Source organism: Agelaius phoeniceus, chromosome 11 (assembly GCF_051311805.1).
Source record: "Agelaius phoeniceus isolate bAgePho1 chromosome 11, bAgePho1.hap1, whole genome shotgun sequence".
Taxonomy (NCBI): Eukaryota; Metazoa; Chordata; class Aves; order Passeriformes; family Icteridae; genus Agelaius; species Agelaius phoeniceus.
In genome coordinates, this window is record NC_135275.1 from 2,663,100 (window position 1) to 2,679,441 (window position 16,342).

Sequence of the window (16,342 nt, forward strand, 5' to 3'; positions counted from 1 at the left end):
GTGGCAGAACTTGGACAACACTCTCAGAGTTGCACAGGGTGGGATTGCTGGGGAGTCTGTGCAGAGCCAGGAGTGAATTGTGGCTCCCTCCCAGCTCAGGAGAGTCTCTGAAATATCCCATGGTTCTATGAAAAGAAATCTGTATTTCTGAAGACTTTGTACTTTATCACAGTTGCTTAGTCTGATCTTTCTCTAATTTCTGTTCCCATGGATGTTTAAAAAAGAATGGAATATGATCTGATTTTCATGTTTCCTCATAATCTTATTCTGGATGCAGTGTTTGCTGAAATTTGCCAAGATAATTCAGTCTAAGCATGGATATGGTAAGCATGGAAAAACTGACTCTGACCAATTAAAGCACAGAAAAATATGAGAATGGAAATGTATGGAATCAAAATGGAATAAAACATCTTAAAATGGAAAATAGTGGGTGACTTTGACTCTGGCAGCCTATGTAATTAATCATTTAAAGGATGTTTTAAAACAAAACCCAACTAAACACACAAAAACCTCTGACAGATTTCCATGAGCAAGTTTGCTTATCAAGTGTTTGTTCAGAAATGACTTGATGAAAACTTTGGTTTGGGTTTTTATTTTCTACTGAAATGCTGCTATTTGATATTTTGTTGCTTTATAAGCTCACAAACACTGCAATGAAATCATGGAACCACAAGGAGTGGTGACAAGACATGGAATCAGTGATTTTAGCATTGGTACTTCTTGCTTTCAAAGAATTTCTGAAGCTGTATTTTGGGAAGGGTTTATTTGTTTCCTTTCCTCTTTCAGGATTCAGCTTCCCACCCTGATGCCAAGGTTGTGGTTTTTGTCCCTGTGTTTTATCCCTTTATGAGATGGGAAGTGTTTTCTTCTGGTATTTTTTTGCTCTTGCCCCAAGTACTTGGTACCACAGCAAGAATTCATCTCCTCCAGTCACAGTTTATCCCACAACTTAAAATATGATGTGTTCATAAAAGGTGGCCTTGATTCCAGCTCTGGTTTGGCTTCAATCTCAGCTCAAGCACCACAAAAAAATTTTCTGCACCATTTATAAAATAACTTCTTCAATTAACACCATACTCCAAATTTCATTATATTTATTGCTAAATTAGAGTTATAAGTTCCATTTAATCTCTTTTATAAAATTACTTCCCAATTTGACAGCAGAATTTGTTCTGTTCTTGTATGATTTCCCTCTGGAGAGCCCCAGAGCCCAGAGTATCAGCCAGGTCCTGTGTGAGCCCTGCCCTTGGTGTCACTGCCACCCTGCCACTTGCCACTCCCCAGGGACAGCTGGGAGCCATTCCAGCACACCCATTCCTTTAAAACCCAGCACTGAGTTTTCCTCTTTCCCCAAAGAAGCAAAGCATTCCTAGCTAATGTGTCCCTTTTATATTAGGGATGTATTGATATAGTTATTATTCATCTCTGTTAAATTATCACTTTATGTTTGAGTTGCTTGATACCTTACATTAACAGTACTTTTTATTTTCCAGGACACAAGGACACAGTCCTTTCCCAAGGACTTTGCACAAGAGGACACATTTGGTTTTTGCCTGCTAACATTCCCTGATATCACTTACCAAAACAAGATATGGAAGCAGAAATCACAGAAACCAACAAAAGCACAAAGGAAATCTTTTATCAAAGGCTCATTAGAATGAAGGCTTGGTTAAAGCTGCACACTTAGATGGATTAGTTCTGGACCACACTTTGCAGGCAAACCTCCAGATTCAGCTACAGAACCTGGAGGAGCCAATTTATAATTTCTTTCATAAATCAAAAGGCAATTCCTACAAACAGTAATGATTGGTCCACTCAGGATCAGACTTAGAAAATTAAAATTGAAATTTCTGCTGCCTTGTGAAGATATCTTAAAATATGGCCTGTAATTTTACCATGCTTAGCTTGGGATATTTCAAATGCTTCAGGAGCTGGTCAGGGTAAGAACAGCCCAATTCTCCAAGTACCATCCAAGCCAGACAGGCACTGTGGGGTGGAGCAAGCCAGGAGGCTCCTGAGAGTGGGTCAGGTATTCTCCCTTTATAGAGGAGGGGTTGAGGTACATAGATCAAGCCTAAATGCATTCCACTGAACTAAGAAAAAAGTGCAATATGATAGTATTTTACCAGAGATTATAATGAAAAGGATTTGGGGTAGGAAAAGGCATGAGGAAGTTTCATGCCTTTAAGTAGAACTCATATAAACTGTTAAGAGAAATAAGATATCAGGTCTTAAAAGTGGGTTATGTTTAACCAGGAGAGGAAAAAACCAGAAACATCACAGTTCCTAAAGGATTTCAGGTCTTTATGGCTGTGCTTTCTCCTTTTTCTTATTTAATCCCTCAGAGTCAGGTCTCATCTCTCAGGCATTTTTGGTTTTGGGGGCCATGGTCCTGGTCAGCAGTGGGATTCCCATTTCCTTCTTTCCCCCAGCAACCTCCAAAGAGTGCAGCAAACAGGCCCCCAAATTGTTGATTTTCCTGGTGTTATCCAGTGGATCCACTGGAGAGGAGCAGGCACTGCTGGGTGTGTGGAGAGCACTCAGAATGAGAGCAGGACTTTTGTCCTGCCTTGGGACACCAGGAGGGGACACACACATTAAATGCAGGGTGGGAAAGGGGCCTGGACCTGACACTGAAAGAGGAGACGTGTGGATGGGAAGTTAGGAAGGAATTCCTGGCTGAGAGGGTGGGCAGGCCTGGCACAGGTGCCCAGAGCAGCTGGGGCTGCCCCTGCATCCCTGGCAGTGCCCAGGGCCAGGATGAACACTGGGACTGGGAGCAGCCTGGGACAGTGGGAGGTGTCTCTGCCCAGGGCAGGGGTGGCACTGGATGGGCCTTGAGGTCTCTCCACCCTCAACCATTTGTGAGTTCTGTGACCTACATATAAATTGTAACAACAGGATAAACTTGAACAGCAGGATAACATTCCTCAGTGTCTAAACACAGCAGCAGAACCAAGAAGTGAAGCAGAGATTTAAGGGGGGTGGGGGGGAGCTAGGAGAGAAATGTAACCAAGAAGGAAGATGCTTCGAAGAGAATTTTAAAAGAGAGGGATGGAGGGCAGAGTTAAGATTGAGCACAAATCACTGCATGACTTCTGGATTCTTGTTTTTTATATTACATTGACCTAATTAATTTTACATAGAAAAATATGTATCACAGGCTTTTTCTTGGTCTTATCTTCCTTTGAAAAAAATTATTTCAGCTGTTTGCTCACCCATGGCATTATTAGCCACACCAAACCATTTGTGAAACAGTGACATTTGGTGCTCAGCCTCTACACAGAACTATAAATTCAACTCTGACAAACCACCCAAGCTGGGCAGTGAGTGCAAGAGCCAGGCTCTCAGATCAGGACAGGCAAACACAGAACAGGAAGGGACCCCCAGGGATCACCCAGCCCAGCCCCTGGCCCTGCTCTGACACCCCAACAATCCCACCCTGGGCATCCCTGAGAGCCTTCTCCAAACCCTCCTCGAGCTCTGGCAGCTCAAGGACCAGGATTGTGCCTGATCTCTGGTGGGCATCAAACAGCCCACGAGCCTGTGGGCACCAGGGATGTGACTCTGAGTCTGGACCAGACCCTGAACATTTAAAAAGGATCCTCTGTAGGGTATTGTTTTTTCAGAAAACACCAAAACTCGAGACACTTTAAGGTTTTCCCAAAGGATAATGGGGTATTTTAGCAGGGAAGTTGGACTGGATGACCTCCAGAGGTCCCTTCCAGCCCCAAACTCTCTGTGACTTCTCTCTTGCCAATAATAAATGAGTAAGAGAATCCTACTTACTGAATGAGCAACGTTCCCTTTCATATTTAAATCTTCCCTGGCACCTTCCCAGGCAAGAATTAACCATGTGCTATGTAGCTTATGGAAAGGGACTGTCTGAGGTAGGATGTTAGCAAGTAATAAGAATGTTATTTTGATGATTTTCATATTTTAAAAGGTTAGGCTTGATGTCACTTAATTTTCTAACTGAGCAAATCTGAACAAGCTGGGTCTGCTTTTACAATCTGTGTTTCCACAGATAGAGAGTGAATATATTATTGATTCTATGAATATGCTTATCTTCTAAGTTTACGTCTCCTTGGTAATTCACAGAGCCTGGTGGAGCATACAGGCTTTTGGAGGGGCACAGACCATCCCTGAGGCACGGAGTCCTCCTCCCTCTTTCAGTGCTGAGCAGCAGCAACATCCAGAACACACCAGGAACACGGTGCAGGCTCCAGGTGCCAGCCCCAGGGCACGTCTCAGGGTTTAATGTATTTATCAGGCTAATTCATGGATTCCTGTGGAGAGGGCTCCCAGCAGTTTGATTTGCTCCATGTCCTCTGCAGGAAAGAAGCCGGGAAGGTGAGGTTGGTGGGACCCTCCGGGAAAGCCCCCAAGTCCAGCAGAGCCCCCGGAGGGAGCAGCCAGGCACGGCTCTCCGGGCGGGAATGGAGCCTTTTCCCTGCTAGCGGTTCAGGAAAGCAGAAAACTCTCAGCTTAACGCGGCTCCTGCCTCCCTGGCAGCGCTCACGGGTCCTGTGAGCTCGGGAATTTCTGCCCAAAAAGGGACGCTTAAACAGATCTCGCTGTAGGAGCTGTGCTGCTCCACTTCCACTGCTCTTGCAGTGAAACGCTTAATAAGCTTTTATTGTCTGCACATCCTTTAATGAGTTTTGAGTGTCTTACTTTGCCTTTTATTTTGCATATAAGAGGCAGGTTCACTTGCTTTATTTATTGATTTAACCCCTGACAAATACTCTGGCTGCCTGCTACTGTGCAGGTTGCCTCAGTGAGATACCGTGATCAGCATTTCTTTCCACACAGAGCAGAGTAAACTGCACCTTAGCAAATACATTCTGAACTAATAGTATTCGGGAAAGAAATCTTTTCAAGAATTCTAAAGAAAAATACTAATCAGGTTCCTGAGAAGGAGGCTTGGTCTCTTCAGAGAGCAGCTGAAGACGTGTCTGTGAAGTCAGGATCCCCACTAGGACTGGAAATTAGTCTTTCGTGCTTCAGTCACCTCGACGGTCACAACAGCCCTTTTTGCTGCACTCGTGTCAGAGCAAAAGGAAGTTTTGCCAGAAGTTATTTCTGCCTAAAGCCAGAGTGGCCCTGGGAGCTGCCAGAGGGGTCTGGCTGTGGCTGCAGCCTCCCCTGACGGCCCTTTCCCCCTGGGGACAGGGACAGCAGCTGGCACAGCCAGCCTGTGCCTGGGAGCACCGAAGGGTTCGAGGCGGAGCCCCCTCGCCCTGCGGCACCGGCCGCGCTCCTGGAGCACAGGCGCGTCCTGGCAGAGGTGAGGAAGCGCTGACTCCACCACGAAGGGTCGGGGCGTCAGTGACAGCAGAACAACCACTCTAAGAACATTTAATTAATTGTAAACTTGAAAGTGGAAAAATGGACAGAAGAGGTAGAAAAAATAGAAAAAAAAATGAGACATAAAGAGGGAGGGAGGAGAAAATCACGTCTTCAGCTTCCTATCTTCTTCCTGCAGTATCTCCCCGTTTCCCTTTCCTACTCCCGGTTCTCACAAGCATTCCCAACACACACTTGGGATGATACAGGACCCAAAACCTCAGCAACTTTTCTTGCCTTGATGCAGCCTTAGCGGGAAGCAGCGTTTCACCAACAGAGGTTTTAACGCCAGGGATGCTGACGGGAGAGGCGGAGGGCTCTGCTGCCTGACTTGGGGCGTGCTGCTGGGGCTCCCGGCTCGGGGGGCCACCCCCGCTGCCCCCCCCGCCCCGGGAGCGCTCCCCAGCTGTGGCAGGGACAGCTCCGGTCCCGCAGGCCGGGTCCCCGCCCGCCTCCGCGCACAGCGCGCTGCTCCCCGCGCCGCCCCGGGGCCCCGCTCCCCAGAGCGCTCCCGCACCTCTCCCGGGGCTCTCCCGCCGCGGGGAACGGGGCCGGAGCTGCGCCGGGACGGGGCGCGAGCATGGGGCGCGGACATGGGATACAGGGATAGGATGCGGGCAATGGGATGCAGGGATGGGATGCAGGGATGGGATACAGGAATGGGATACAGGAATGGGATGCAGGGATGGGATACAGGAATGGGATACAAGGATGGGATGCAGGATGGGATGCAGGATGGGATGCGAGGATAGGATGCGGGATGGGATGCAGAGCTGGGGATGCGGTGCGCGGATGGGGCGCTCGCCGAGCCCCCGCCGGCCCCCCGGAGGAGCGGCCGCCGTTACTTAAGCGCATCCCGGCGGCGGCGGGGGAGGCGGGGAGCGGCGGGCCCGGCGCAGGGACGGCCCGCGCCCCTGCCCATGCCCGGCTCCGAGCGCGGCGGGGGCGCGGGCGCTGCCAGGCGACGGGCGAGCCCGGCTGCGGCTCGGGCAGGGCGGGACGGGCGCGGGGACAGCGCCGTGCGGCGGAGCCCGGGCGGCTCCGGGCGGCTCCGGCGGCGGCTCCGGCTCCCCCGGCCGGCGGCCCTGCCCTCGCTCGGCGGCGGGGGCCGAGCGGCAGCAATGGCGGCGCGGGGCCGCCGCCCGCCCGGGCGGCCGCGGCTCTAGGAGGGGACGCGCGGCTTCGCGGGGCGCCGCTCCCCGCCGGGCTATTTATTCCTCCCCTCTCGCTTAAGTTGCCAGCGGAGCGCGCTGGCCGGCGCCTGCCCCCCCCGCGCCGCGGAGGTGCGGGGCGGCCATGGAGAGCCCCGCCGAGAACCCCAGCAAGGCGGCCGAGTACCTGAAGGAGCTGAACAAGATTATCGAGACGCAGCAGGAGCTGCTGGAGAAGCAGAAGCGGAGGATAGACGAGCTGGAGCAGCAAGTGGCCAAGTTGTACCACGAAAACGCCTGCCTGCAGGACGAGCATCACCGGCACCTGGCCACATGCCGGCTCCAGCAGGGCGTCCCCCCCGCGCCCCCGGGGGTGCTGAGCGCCATCCAGGAGAACGCCAGGCACGAGAAGTAAGCGCTGTCCGCCTTTCTTTGCCCCCTTTTCGCGCAAGGGGTTTCCCTAGCGGGGTTTCCCTTCCCTTTCCCCTCCCGCCTTCGGCCGCCCGAGGCTGGCAGCAGCGGGACTCCCTGCGGGGTGTGCCCCGGGCGGCTCGGGGGACAGCGATGGGCTGCGGAGGGGTGGCCCCGGCCTCGGTGCCCGTGTCTCACTCGCTCCCTGGCCGGGCTCCCGGGGGGTTTCGAGCCGGGGCTCCCCAGCTGCCCCGCTGTCCGTGCCGGTGGCTGTCCCTGCGGCCGCCGCCGCCCGCGGCGCTCGGGGGATGCCCCGGGCAGAGCCGCGGTCGCGGAGCTCGCTGGCTGGGAGCAGCGGGGCGAGCCCTGCCCTTCTCCCCGTACGCGTTCGCTGCCGCTCCGAGACCGCGGGGAGCGGGGGTACCCGGCGGGGGGAGCCGCCCGGCCCCCGGAGATGCCCCGGGCGCTGCCCAGGAGCGGCCCCTGGCTCCGGCCGCTATCGAAAGTGACCCGGCCAGGGGTCAGTAAACATTGGCCGCTCGCCACCGGCGGGCTGGCCCGGGCCAGCGCCAGCTCGCCCCGTTCGGGCCGCCTTCGCTCCCGGCCGCCGCATCTATTCCAGCCTCTCTAAGCTGTAATTAATCGTCTGCGTTTCCCCAGCGCTGCGAAAGCCGCTTAGTTGCGCGGTTCCGAAGCAGCAGGGATTCGGGAATAGCAAGAACTGAGGTCGGCGCTTTCCCGGCGTGTTTTTACTTCTGGAAAAGTATTTAAGGCTTGGCTTTCCCGGAGCGGAGTGGGAAAAGCATGCATGGGATTACGAGCCCACTTCGCTGCTTGACACAGCACAATGGGCTGTTTGTGATCCGCTGCGCTCGAATTCCTCAGGTTTATAAATACAGACGCGGCGGCTCCCGGCCGCCGCCAGCCCCGGGATGCGGCTACGGCATCGCCTGAGCGAGGGCGAGCCCCGGCCCGAGCCCCGGCCCGAGCGGGTGCCCGGGGTGTCCGTCCCGCTGCGGGAGGCGCCGCTCGCTCGCCCGGGAGCTGCCGGGGCCCGGGGGAGCGGCTCGGGCAGCCCCGCTGGGCTCGGCAGCATCGCCCTCCGGAGCGCGGTGTCGGGCAGGGATGTCCCGGCACGGGGGAAGCGCTGCTGCCGCCGCTGCTGTGCTCGGAGCCGGCGGTGCTGGCGCTCCGAGGCAGCGTTTGCTCAGTGTTGCTGTGGAGGCTTCAGAAGGGTCGCTGGTCACTCGGTGTCCCCTTTGCCTGCTCCTGCTCCCAAGCCTTGCCCCTGGCCAGGGGAGCAGGCTAGGAAGGGAAGCGGCTCTGCCTCCCCAGAGCCCTTCTTGCTGTCAGTGATAACAGAGCTTCTTTTCCTGTGATGCTGGGGTAATCACTTTAGTCTTTTTTATAAACAGAGGCGTCTCTCTGAAAGTAAATAGCTCCTTTAATAAACTGGAGAGCATGCTGTCATTTATCAGTCAATCAATCAATCCCTTAAGGAGAAAGAGGTGTTTCCAGAAAACCTGGAATATTTACACTAATCCTATCCTGTGCCTCCATGTCCAGTACCCGAGGATTTTTGTGGCTGTGCTTGTAGTACAAGATGTCAACTCAGCTATCTTGTCCCATTTGTCTCTTGTAAACGACATTACCAAAAATTGTACAAATGGCTTGCCTTGTTTGATAATATTTCTCCTCTGCAGCCTAGGACTCATTTGCAGAGCCCTCCTTGGGCAGGCAGCTCTGGGCACTCAGAGGCTTTTAAGTCTCTTAAGTGGATTTGATGCTGGGATCAGAATTAATCTGGGATATTTATGGCAGAGTTGTATTGCTTTGAGGCATAGCCTGGGGGCTTAGTGGGGAGCTGGGAGCCAGCCCTGTGCAGCTGCCCGGGCCCTTGGCCCACGTGCCTGCCTGGGGAGCCACAGCCTCGGGGCCACCTTCAGCTGGGCACTCCTGCTGTCCCCTCTCCTCCCCCAGAATTGTTCTCCCGGGGGAGGAAGCCCCTTCTGTTGTGCAGGTGGCCCTGCCTGGCTGGTGGGTGGCTGTGTCACCCCCGTGGGCCTGGCACAGGGGCTGAGCTGTGGCTGCTGAGGCCCCACGCTGTCCAGAGCAGGGCAGGAGCCACTCATGGCATCAGTTCATTCTCTGGCTGGATGCAAAAGATGGAGGAAGTCTCCAGCTTGCAAACTAGAGAATAATGCCCTTGTTTTAAAGGCTTCTCCCAGTCCCACTGTTCCCTCAGCTTCCTGGCAGCCCAACCTGCAGCCTCCAGGGGTCTGGAGCTCTGCTCTCAGGAGCTCAGCCTGTTTCCTCTCAGCCAATTGTCCCATTCACCTGGGGCATGTGTGGGTGGGCATGAGGATCCCTTGTTTGCTGAAGTTCAGTGTCAGGTGCCAGTGATGCTGAACTGGGCAGTGACCACTGCTCCTCCTGACACTTTTGTACTTCAAAGCTAAAAATAATGGAATCCTTTGGAAAGGAAACCAGGCTTCTCTTAGTCAAATACACCAGGGCTTTTAGAAGTTGTCTTGTACCTTAACTTGAACAACTTTTCTAAACTGCTTAGACTCCTGTCCTGCAGCAGCTCCACCTGTGTGAGGAGGCTGTGGCTCCCTGACAGGGGTCCCATATTGCCAGATATGGTTAACTTGTATAAAAGGAAGTATGGAAAAGTTATACTAGATAATATGGCTATGGTTAGGTCTTAATAAAAGAGAGTAAAGAAATCTGACAACCTAAACAACAAAATCCCCACAAGTCCTAAATTTTTTCCGTTCTTACAATGGAAGGAATATACAGGTGAAGGCTGCTTAAATAATTTGGAAAAGCTGGTGTAGTTATAGAAATTCTGTAGCTTGTGAGGAGGGGAACTGTTAATGAGCCCTGAGATAGACTTCTGGAAGAAAGAAACTCAGTCCAATAGTATGCATATAAATATATAAAAATAAGCTGGTTTATGCACTTCCAGAAAATCTCAGAGTGGGAAAAAAGTTTCTTTTGTGCCAGTTGCTGATGGAAGAAGGGAGGGAGGGAGGAGCAGAGGGCTGGGTGAGCAGGTGCAGGTGTGCTGCTTATCCTGCAAGAACAGACCAAAAAAGGTTCGGGGGCAGTCTCACTGATTTTACAATGATTTGCTGAGAGCAAATCAACATTACAATGCACTGGTGGAAATGAGAATAGTTGATAACGAGGCTTTGTTAGGTGTGATGAATCAGCACGAGGAAGATAACAATAGGTGTTTAACTCATTAAGGTGTTTAAGTCTGAGTTGCATAAGACTAATTCTGAGTGAATCCATTTCATTTAATGTTTGAGAAGCAGCAAGAGCCTCTAGAGCTCAGCTCCTCGGTGTAATTCAATAATGCACTTTTTTGAGGGGAGTAAATCCAAATGCACTGCATTTTCTCACATCTATACAAGGATAGTTTTGTGTGTCTGAGAACTCAACACTGGCCCCTCTCAGCTTAGGGAGGCATGTTTGTGCTTATCCTAATCAAGTTAAAAGCTGTGCTGCTGTTCCACGGAGAAGGTGCCTGCTGAGAGGCTGAGCAGGAGCAGAGCAGAGCTGTCTGCTAAGGCAGAACAGTCTGAAGGAAGGGGCTGTGCTGCAGCTCGCTCTGAGTTCTGCACCTGGCCTGGCTGTTTTATTTTTAAATGAATCTGGGGCTGCTTTTGTTGTCTGGGCCACGGCAGCCCCGGATTGGAGCTGTGAGACACCCCCAGAGTGTCTGGGAGCCGCTGGGGTCCCGAGGTGTGCTGGGAGCAGCTGAAGTTGTTGCTCTGGTGACAGTCACATGTGAAGGCTCCTTGTGCCCTACATAAGGCAGCTTGTGACTTGGCCTGTGGCTGAGCTGCCCTGCACAGCCTCAGCAGCAGACGTTGCATTAGTGTAGAGACCAGCAGGGCTTGTTTTCTCTCCCTCCAGAGATGTCCTTTGCTGAGACAGGCTGTGTGAATGACGCAAATCCCATCTCCCTCCCGCGCCGCGCTCCAGCAGCAGCGTGTTTGTGTTTGTGTGCTCCGCTGGAGGAACCCGGCAGCTGCTCCAGGAGGCTCCTGCTTGGGCAGCTTCTGCCTCCTCTGCCTCCTTGGCAGCAGGGATGGAGATGAAGCGCTGCTGCTGGCTCCTGTTTCTCCAGCAGCTGCTGGGGAAGTGTGCTTTGTGGGGAACCAGGGCAGTTCTTAGCAGGGATGCACCCCTGTGGGTTTGTCTGGCTCAGCTGCTGAGGAATGCATCCATGTGGGAGGCACAGGCTGAGTCCAGGGTGAGCAGGTTCCTCATTCCTGCACGGTGCTGTGTGTCCTGTCAGCTCTGTAGCAGGCAGGGATGGTGTGATTCCAGCTTTGGGCAGAAACTTGCACCTCCAAATAACTTAAAAGAACCCTGTTTGCTTCATTTTCAATCCATAACTGGAACAGTGGGACTGCTGAGCCCTGAGAGTGAGAGTTTCACACTGAAGGGAGTGCTTTTGCTTTTGAAGCCCTCATTCTGGGGTCATTATTGTGATTTGGACAGCAGCACAAGAGTGAGCATCCCTTAGACCAGGCATTTGTGCAGCAGCTGGCAGGCTGCAGGAAATCAATAGTGTGAGGAAGAAGATGTGAACTTGCTAACTAAACTCAGCTAAATTATTTTGGATCTCTGAAATATTGGCAAATTCTGGTACTTAATATCTGCTAAACATTCAGCTAAATGATAACACATAAAGACAAATTCATTTGCAAGCTGATATGTGCTGTATAATCAATAAACCAAGGCAGGGAGGGGGTGCCAGGAGCACAGGGATGACAGAGCAGAGTGCTGGTTATCAATAAAGCTCCTGGGAAGTCAGAGGGGGAAGGGAGAACATGGCCCAGAAAGAGAACAGCAGAAATAGGTGCTGTTTTGGGAGAGAAAAACCAGTGTAGCAGAAAGTAACCCATGCTGTAACACAATAGCTTTAAAGATGGTTTTGAAACTTGCAGTAAACATGTCCCATTTAGAGCAGAGCAGTGCCAAAGAATTACCAGGACTCACTGGATGTGGAATCCTCCTCTGATGAAGCTTTTTATTGTGTTGACACAGAGCACAGCTTTTGAGCCTCCCAACTTTGCAGTTGTGTTCTGAACTTGAGGAACAAAGTGCATTTTTGTGCTCCTTGCTGCTTTGATGCCCTTCCTTGTGAATTCACTCCCGAGGAAACTGCAAAACACTTCCAGAGATGCACTTCTGGAAAAGATCTGGAAATGTGCATGGATGCTGGGGCCTGATGAGCCCCTGAGAGCTGCTGGGGGCCAGGTCTGAACCTCCCTTCCCTCCCTCCAGGCCAGCCTGGATCTGCTGCTCTGTGCACACACAGGTGTGGAGCTCCAGCAGGGCCCTGCTGGCTGTCCCCACCCACGGAGGGAAGGCCTCTCCTGCTCTGTAGTGCCAGTCTTTGCTGGGTTTTACCAGAAACCACAGCAGCCAGAGGAGCAGGATGGCCCCTGTGGAAGGAGGCTCTCACTGCAGCACCTCCGCCTGTCCTTGGCTCCTCAGAACTTGGCAGCTTTGGGTTGGTGGACCAGGCAATGTTTTTGGGGTCAACACTAAAAGGCAGTGTTGCTTCTGAGCTTCCTGCTGGGTGGGGATGCTGAGCTTTGTCCACTCTAAGTGACAAACCTTGGGGAGGAGCTGAAGAACAGACATGCACATCTCTGGACCTTGCAGCCTCCTTGCCCTGGTTATTTGCTCAGGAGGACAAGGCTCCTTCAGTCCTTAGGGAAGATACGTTCAGGCAAAAAAAAAATCAGTTGCAGCTCTTTTGAAAACCTGAAGCAAAATACAGCACACCCAAAAAAGTGTCTTCAGGAAGAGCTGATTTGAGGGCAGATCACAGAGCTCTGAAAGAAAAAGAGCCAGGCATTTCAAGGTGTTTTCCTACAGCATACTGATAGGGGACTAAATTATTAACATTGAAATAGTAAATTCTTAAATCTTCCTTGCCAGCAGCATCTCAAAAAGCTTCATTTGATTTTTTAGACCCAGCAGAAGAAGTTGGCTGTTGATGTGCTGGTCAGTGGTGCTGAGCTGAGCCCAGAGTGGGTGCAGAGGCTGAGCCTTCCTCCAGGGATTTCCTGAGGGCAGGAGGAGCAGCCCCTGCTTGACACTGCTCAGGTTGGTGTCCATGGTGTGCTGCAGACCCACAGAGCACCACAGTGCACTCAGTGTCCCTGGAGCTCATGGCTCAGCTGGGGCCATGGCCCCACCCTGGGCAGAGCTGCCCCACTTTGGGGGCTCAGCTGGGGTCACATGTGAAGGCTGGGGTTGCCATCCCCACTTTGGGGCTCAGCTGGGGTCACATGTGAAGGTGGGGTTGCCATCCCCAGTTGCTCTCTAGTGCCACTCTGTAGGCTCAGCTGGGGTTGCCATCCCCAGTGGGGCAGAGCTGCCCCAGAGCAGGCAGCCTGTCCCAGGTGGGTTTGTTCCATGTGCTCTGCCCCAGGCTCCTGCGTGCAGGTGCAGGGAGGTCATGCCATGCCAGGCCCCAAGGAGGTGTGTGGGAAGCTGCTTAGGTAAGTGGATTTTGCAGGTCAGAAGTAATTCCTGATGTGCAGCCCACACTTGCATTATTCTAATTTGATCCCATCATTCCGACTCAGGCCCTCTCTATTATGTTAATTGCACCTTTTTTTGGTGTGTTTTGCAGCCTGCAGATACTTTCAGGCTATACCTGCCAGCGCTCCTGCCTTTCATCTTAGCTCAGCGAGCCCGTGAATGAGGTTGTCATAATTCCTTTCTGCCCGTGTCCCTGCCTAATTGCACTGTTTTTCTCAGCAGAATTGTAGAATTGGAAATGGAGACAGTGTGAGCAGGCTGTGGTGCAGCAGAGCAGTGTGGCTTGAAGAGATGGATGTGATGGTGCATCCTGCTGGTGCTGGGTACCTGTCCCTGGGCTGCTCTCTTCCCTACATTCCTTGCTAGGAATTCCTCTCCAGATCCTTCATAGCATTTCCTAAAATACTGGAATTCTCAGCTGTTGTAGTTACTGTGCTACAGTGGGAGATGCTGGTTTTGCTGCCCAGAAATGTGGGTAGGAATTGTTGCTGTCAATAGTCATTGCCCTGTGGTTGAGGACAGGAGCAGGAGGTGTCTCTCAGTCCCTCCTGCTGCCCTGCTCCCTACCCTTGGCACAAGGAGCAGGGGGACTGATGGCTCTTTTACAGCTGGGCAAGTCAGAGTTAATGATCTTCTCCTAATGGGCTGCTCAGCTGGGCTGAGAAATGGTTGTGTTAAACAGCACACTTGAGACAAACAAGCCTCTTAAAATCCTGGGTGCCCTCGTGGCTCTAAACCAACTTGTTTGAGTTTAATGATGTTGTTTGTGTGGTTTGTGGCAGGAAAAACTAATAATGTTAAAATCAGAGAATGAATCCCAGGCTGGTTTGGGTTGGAAGGGACCACAAATCATCCCATCCTACCCTTGCCATGGCAGGGACACCTCCCACTGTCCCAGGCTGCTCCAAACCCTGTCCAGCCTGGCCTTGGGCACTGCCAGGGATCCAGGGGCAGCTACAGCTGCTCTGGGCACCCTGTGCCAGGGCCTGCCCACCCTGCCAGCCAGGAATTCCCTCCCAGTATCCCATCCATCCCTGCCCTCTGGCAGTGGGAGCCATTCCCTGTGTCCTGTCCCTCCATGCCTTGTCTCCAGTCCCTCTCCAGCTCTCCTGGAGTCCCTTCAGGCCCTGCCAGGGGCTCTGAGCTCTCCCTGGAGCCTTCTCCTCTCCAGGTGAGCACCCCCAGCTCTCCCAGCCTGGCCCCAGAGCTGAGTCTGCTGCAAAATGGCCAGAACTTTTTAAGAGGGTGAAGTGCTGCAGAACAGATCAGTTTTCCCAGCAGAACCTGAATCCCCGACTGGTGGGTTTTATTCCCGGCTGTTGTGTCCTGTTGGGTGTGGAGCTGTGACCCCGGGGGAGCCTCCATCCCTCCCCATCCCCATCCCAGTCCCCATCCCGGTCCCGGTCCTGATCTCCATCCCGGTCCTGATCTCCATCCCTGTCCTGATTCCCATCCCGGTCCCTGTCCTGATTCCCATCCCGGTCCTGATCTCCATCCCTGTCCCCGTCCCGATCCCGTCCCCATCCTGGTTCCGATCCCGGTCCCCATCCCGGTCCCTGTCCTGATTCCCATCCCGGTCCTGATCTCCATCCCGGTCCTGATCTCCATCCCGGTCCCCATCCCGGTTCCGATCCCGGTCCCCATCCCGCTCCCGGGCCGTGCTCCCTCTGCTGGCTCCGCTCTCCCTGCTCAGCTGCAGAGCCACATCTGGAGCGTGGGACTGTTTCCAATGGCAACACCTCCGCTCCTCCTGCGTCTCCCCAGACGGCGGAAGGGCTGCTGCGAACGCAGCTGAAGATTCATGAGCGAAGTTTTGTCTTGAAGTGCCGAGACAAACTTTCTTTTCAAGTGGTGCCGTTTTAAAACGTTCGCAGGAAAGGAATTATTCTGCTGCGAGGTGTCTGAGTAGACTGAGTGCTACTGCTGTGCTAGATAAGACAAATGCTGCCACTGAGTAGCTCTCTATAGCGACTGATTGAAATATAATATACATTATTTGCATGTTAATAAGATTTCTAGTCAGACTTCCCCGGCAAACACAAGTGGAGACAAAGGCCTGCATGTCATACATCTGTAACTGCAGCACAGCAATTCAGATTTGCTAAATGTGAATTCACTTCATTCTGTAATGAGGCAAAGAAAGCAGCAGGGGAAGGTGGGGAAGCAATCTCCTGGCCTTCTGCAGGCTTTGGGATGCAGCTGGGAGTTGATGTTTGTCAGGGGTTTCCATCTTTGCTGGATTTCTCCTGGCTCACAATGACTGCAGGTGACTTGGGAGCTTTTAATTGCTCCTTTTGGGTGTGGAACATGGAGATATGGGGGAGCACCAGGAGATTGTCCTCAGACAATTCTGTTGGGGAATCTGAAGCCCTGGTGGAGTTAAATCTGGCCAGGGACATCAAGGACAACAAGAAAACTTCTACAGGAATGTCAGTGGTAAAGGGAAGGGCTGGGAAAATGTGGGCCCTGTGCAGAATGAAACACACCTGGGACAAGGAGGGGGCTGAGGCCACCCAGCTCTTGTGTAAGCAAAGAATCATCTCTCTGAACTTCTGACTGCATCTCAACGAGCAGAGCAGCTGTTGGTAATCCCTGAGTTAATAAGACACAGCTGTGGGGTGGTACCTTCACTAGGGAGGTGTCAATGGGACCTGAGTGTGCCCAGGTGAGTGTCCCAGGAGGAGCTGGGGGGACCCTCCCAGGGCCAGGGGGGAGCTCAGTGCTCAGGGGAACGCTGGGGCTGGGCAGAGCTGAGCAGCACATTGGGGTCAGTAGAGCTCAGTGCCTTGCTGGGGCTGGTTACAGGTAAGGATTGGACACTTTAATGGGAGTAAATCCTTTAATGGGAGTAA

The 16,342-nt window shown here is 52.8% G+C and overlaps 1 protein-coding gene across 10 annotated transcripts in view; it reads left to right on the forward strand.

Annotated features, from left to right (window-relative positions):
- Positions 1–5,537: 5,537 nt before the first annotated feature.
- Positions 5,538–16,342, forward strand: part of LOC129124858 (IQ motif and SEC7 domain-containing protein 3-like) — a 157,283-nt gene continuing 146,478 nt past the window's right edge. For 6 of the 10 annotated variants that reach the window (XR_013183852.1, XR_013183853.1, XR_013183847.1 and 3 more), the window contains exon 1: positions 5,540–6,911. Coding sequence is in view for 2 of the 10 variants with exons in the window: in XM_077184516.1 (XP_077040631.1) it covers positions 6,646–6,911 (266 nt within the window). In the remaining 8 variants the exon portion in view is untranslated. Of the gene's footprint in view, positions 6,912–16,342 lie in introns of all 10 variants that reach the window. The other 4 variants (XR_013183854.1, XM_077184517.1, XM_077184516.1 and 1 more) reach the window with 3 other exon arrangements.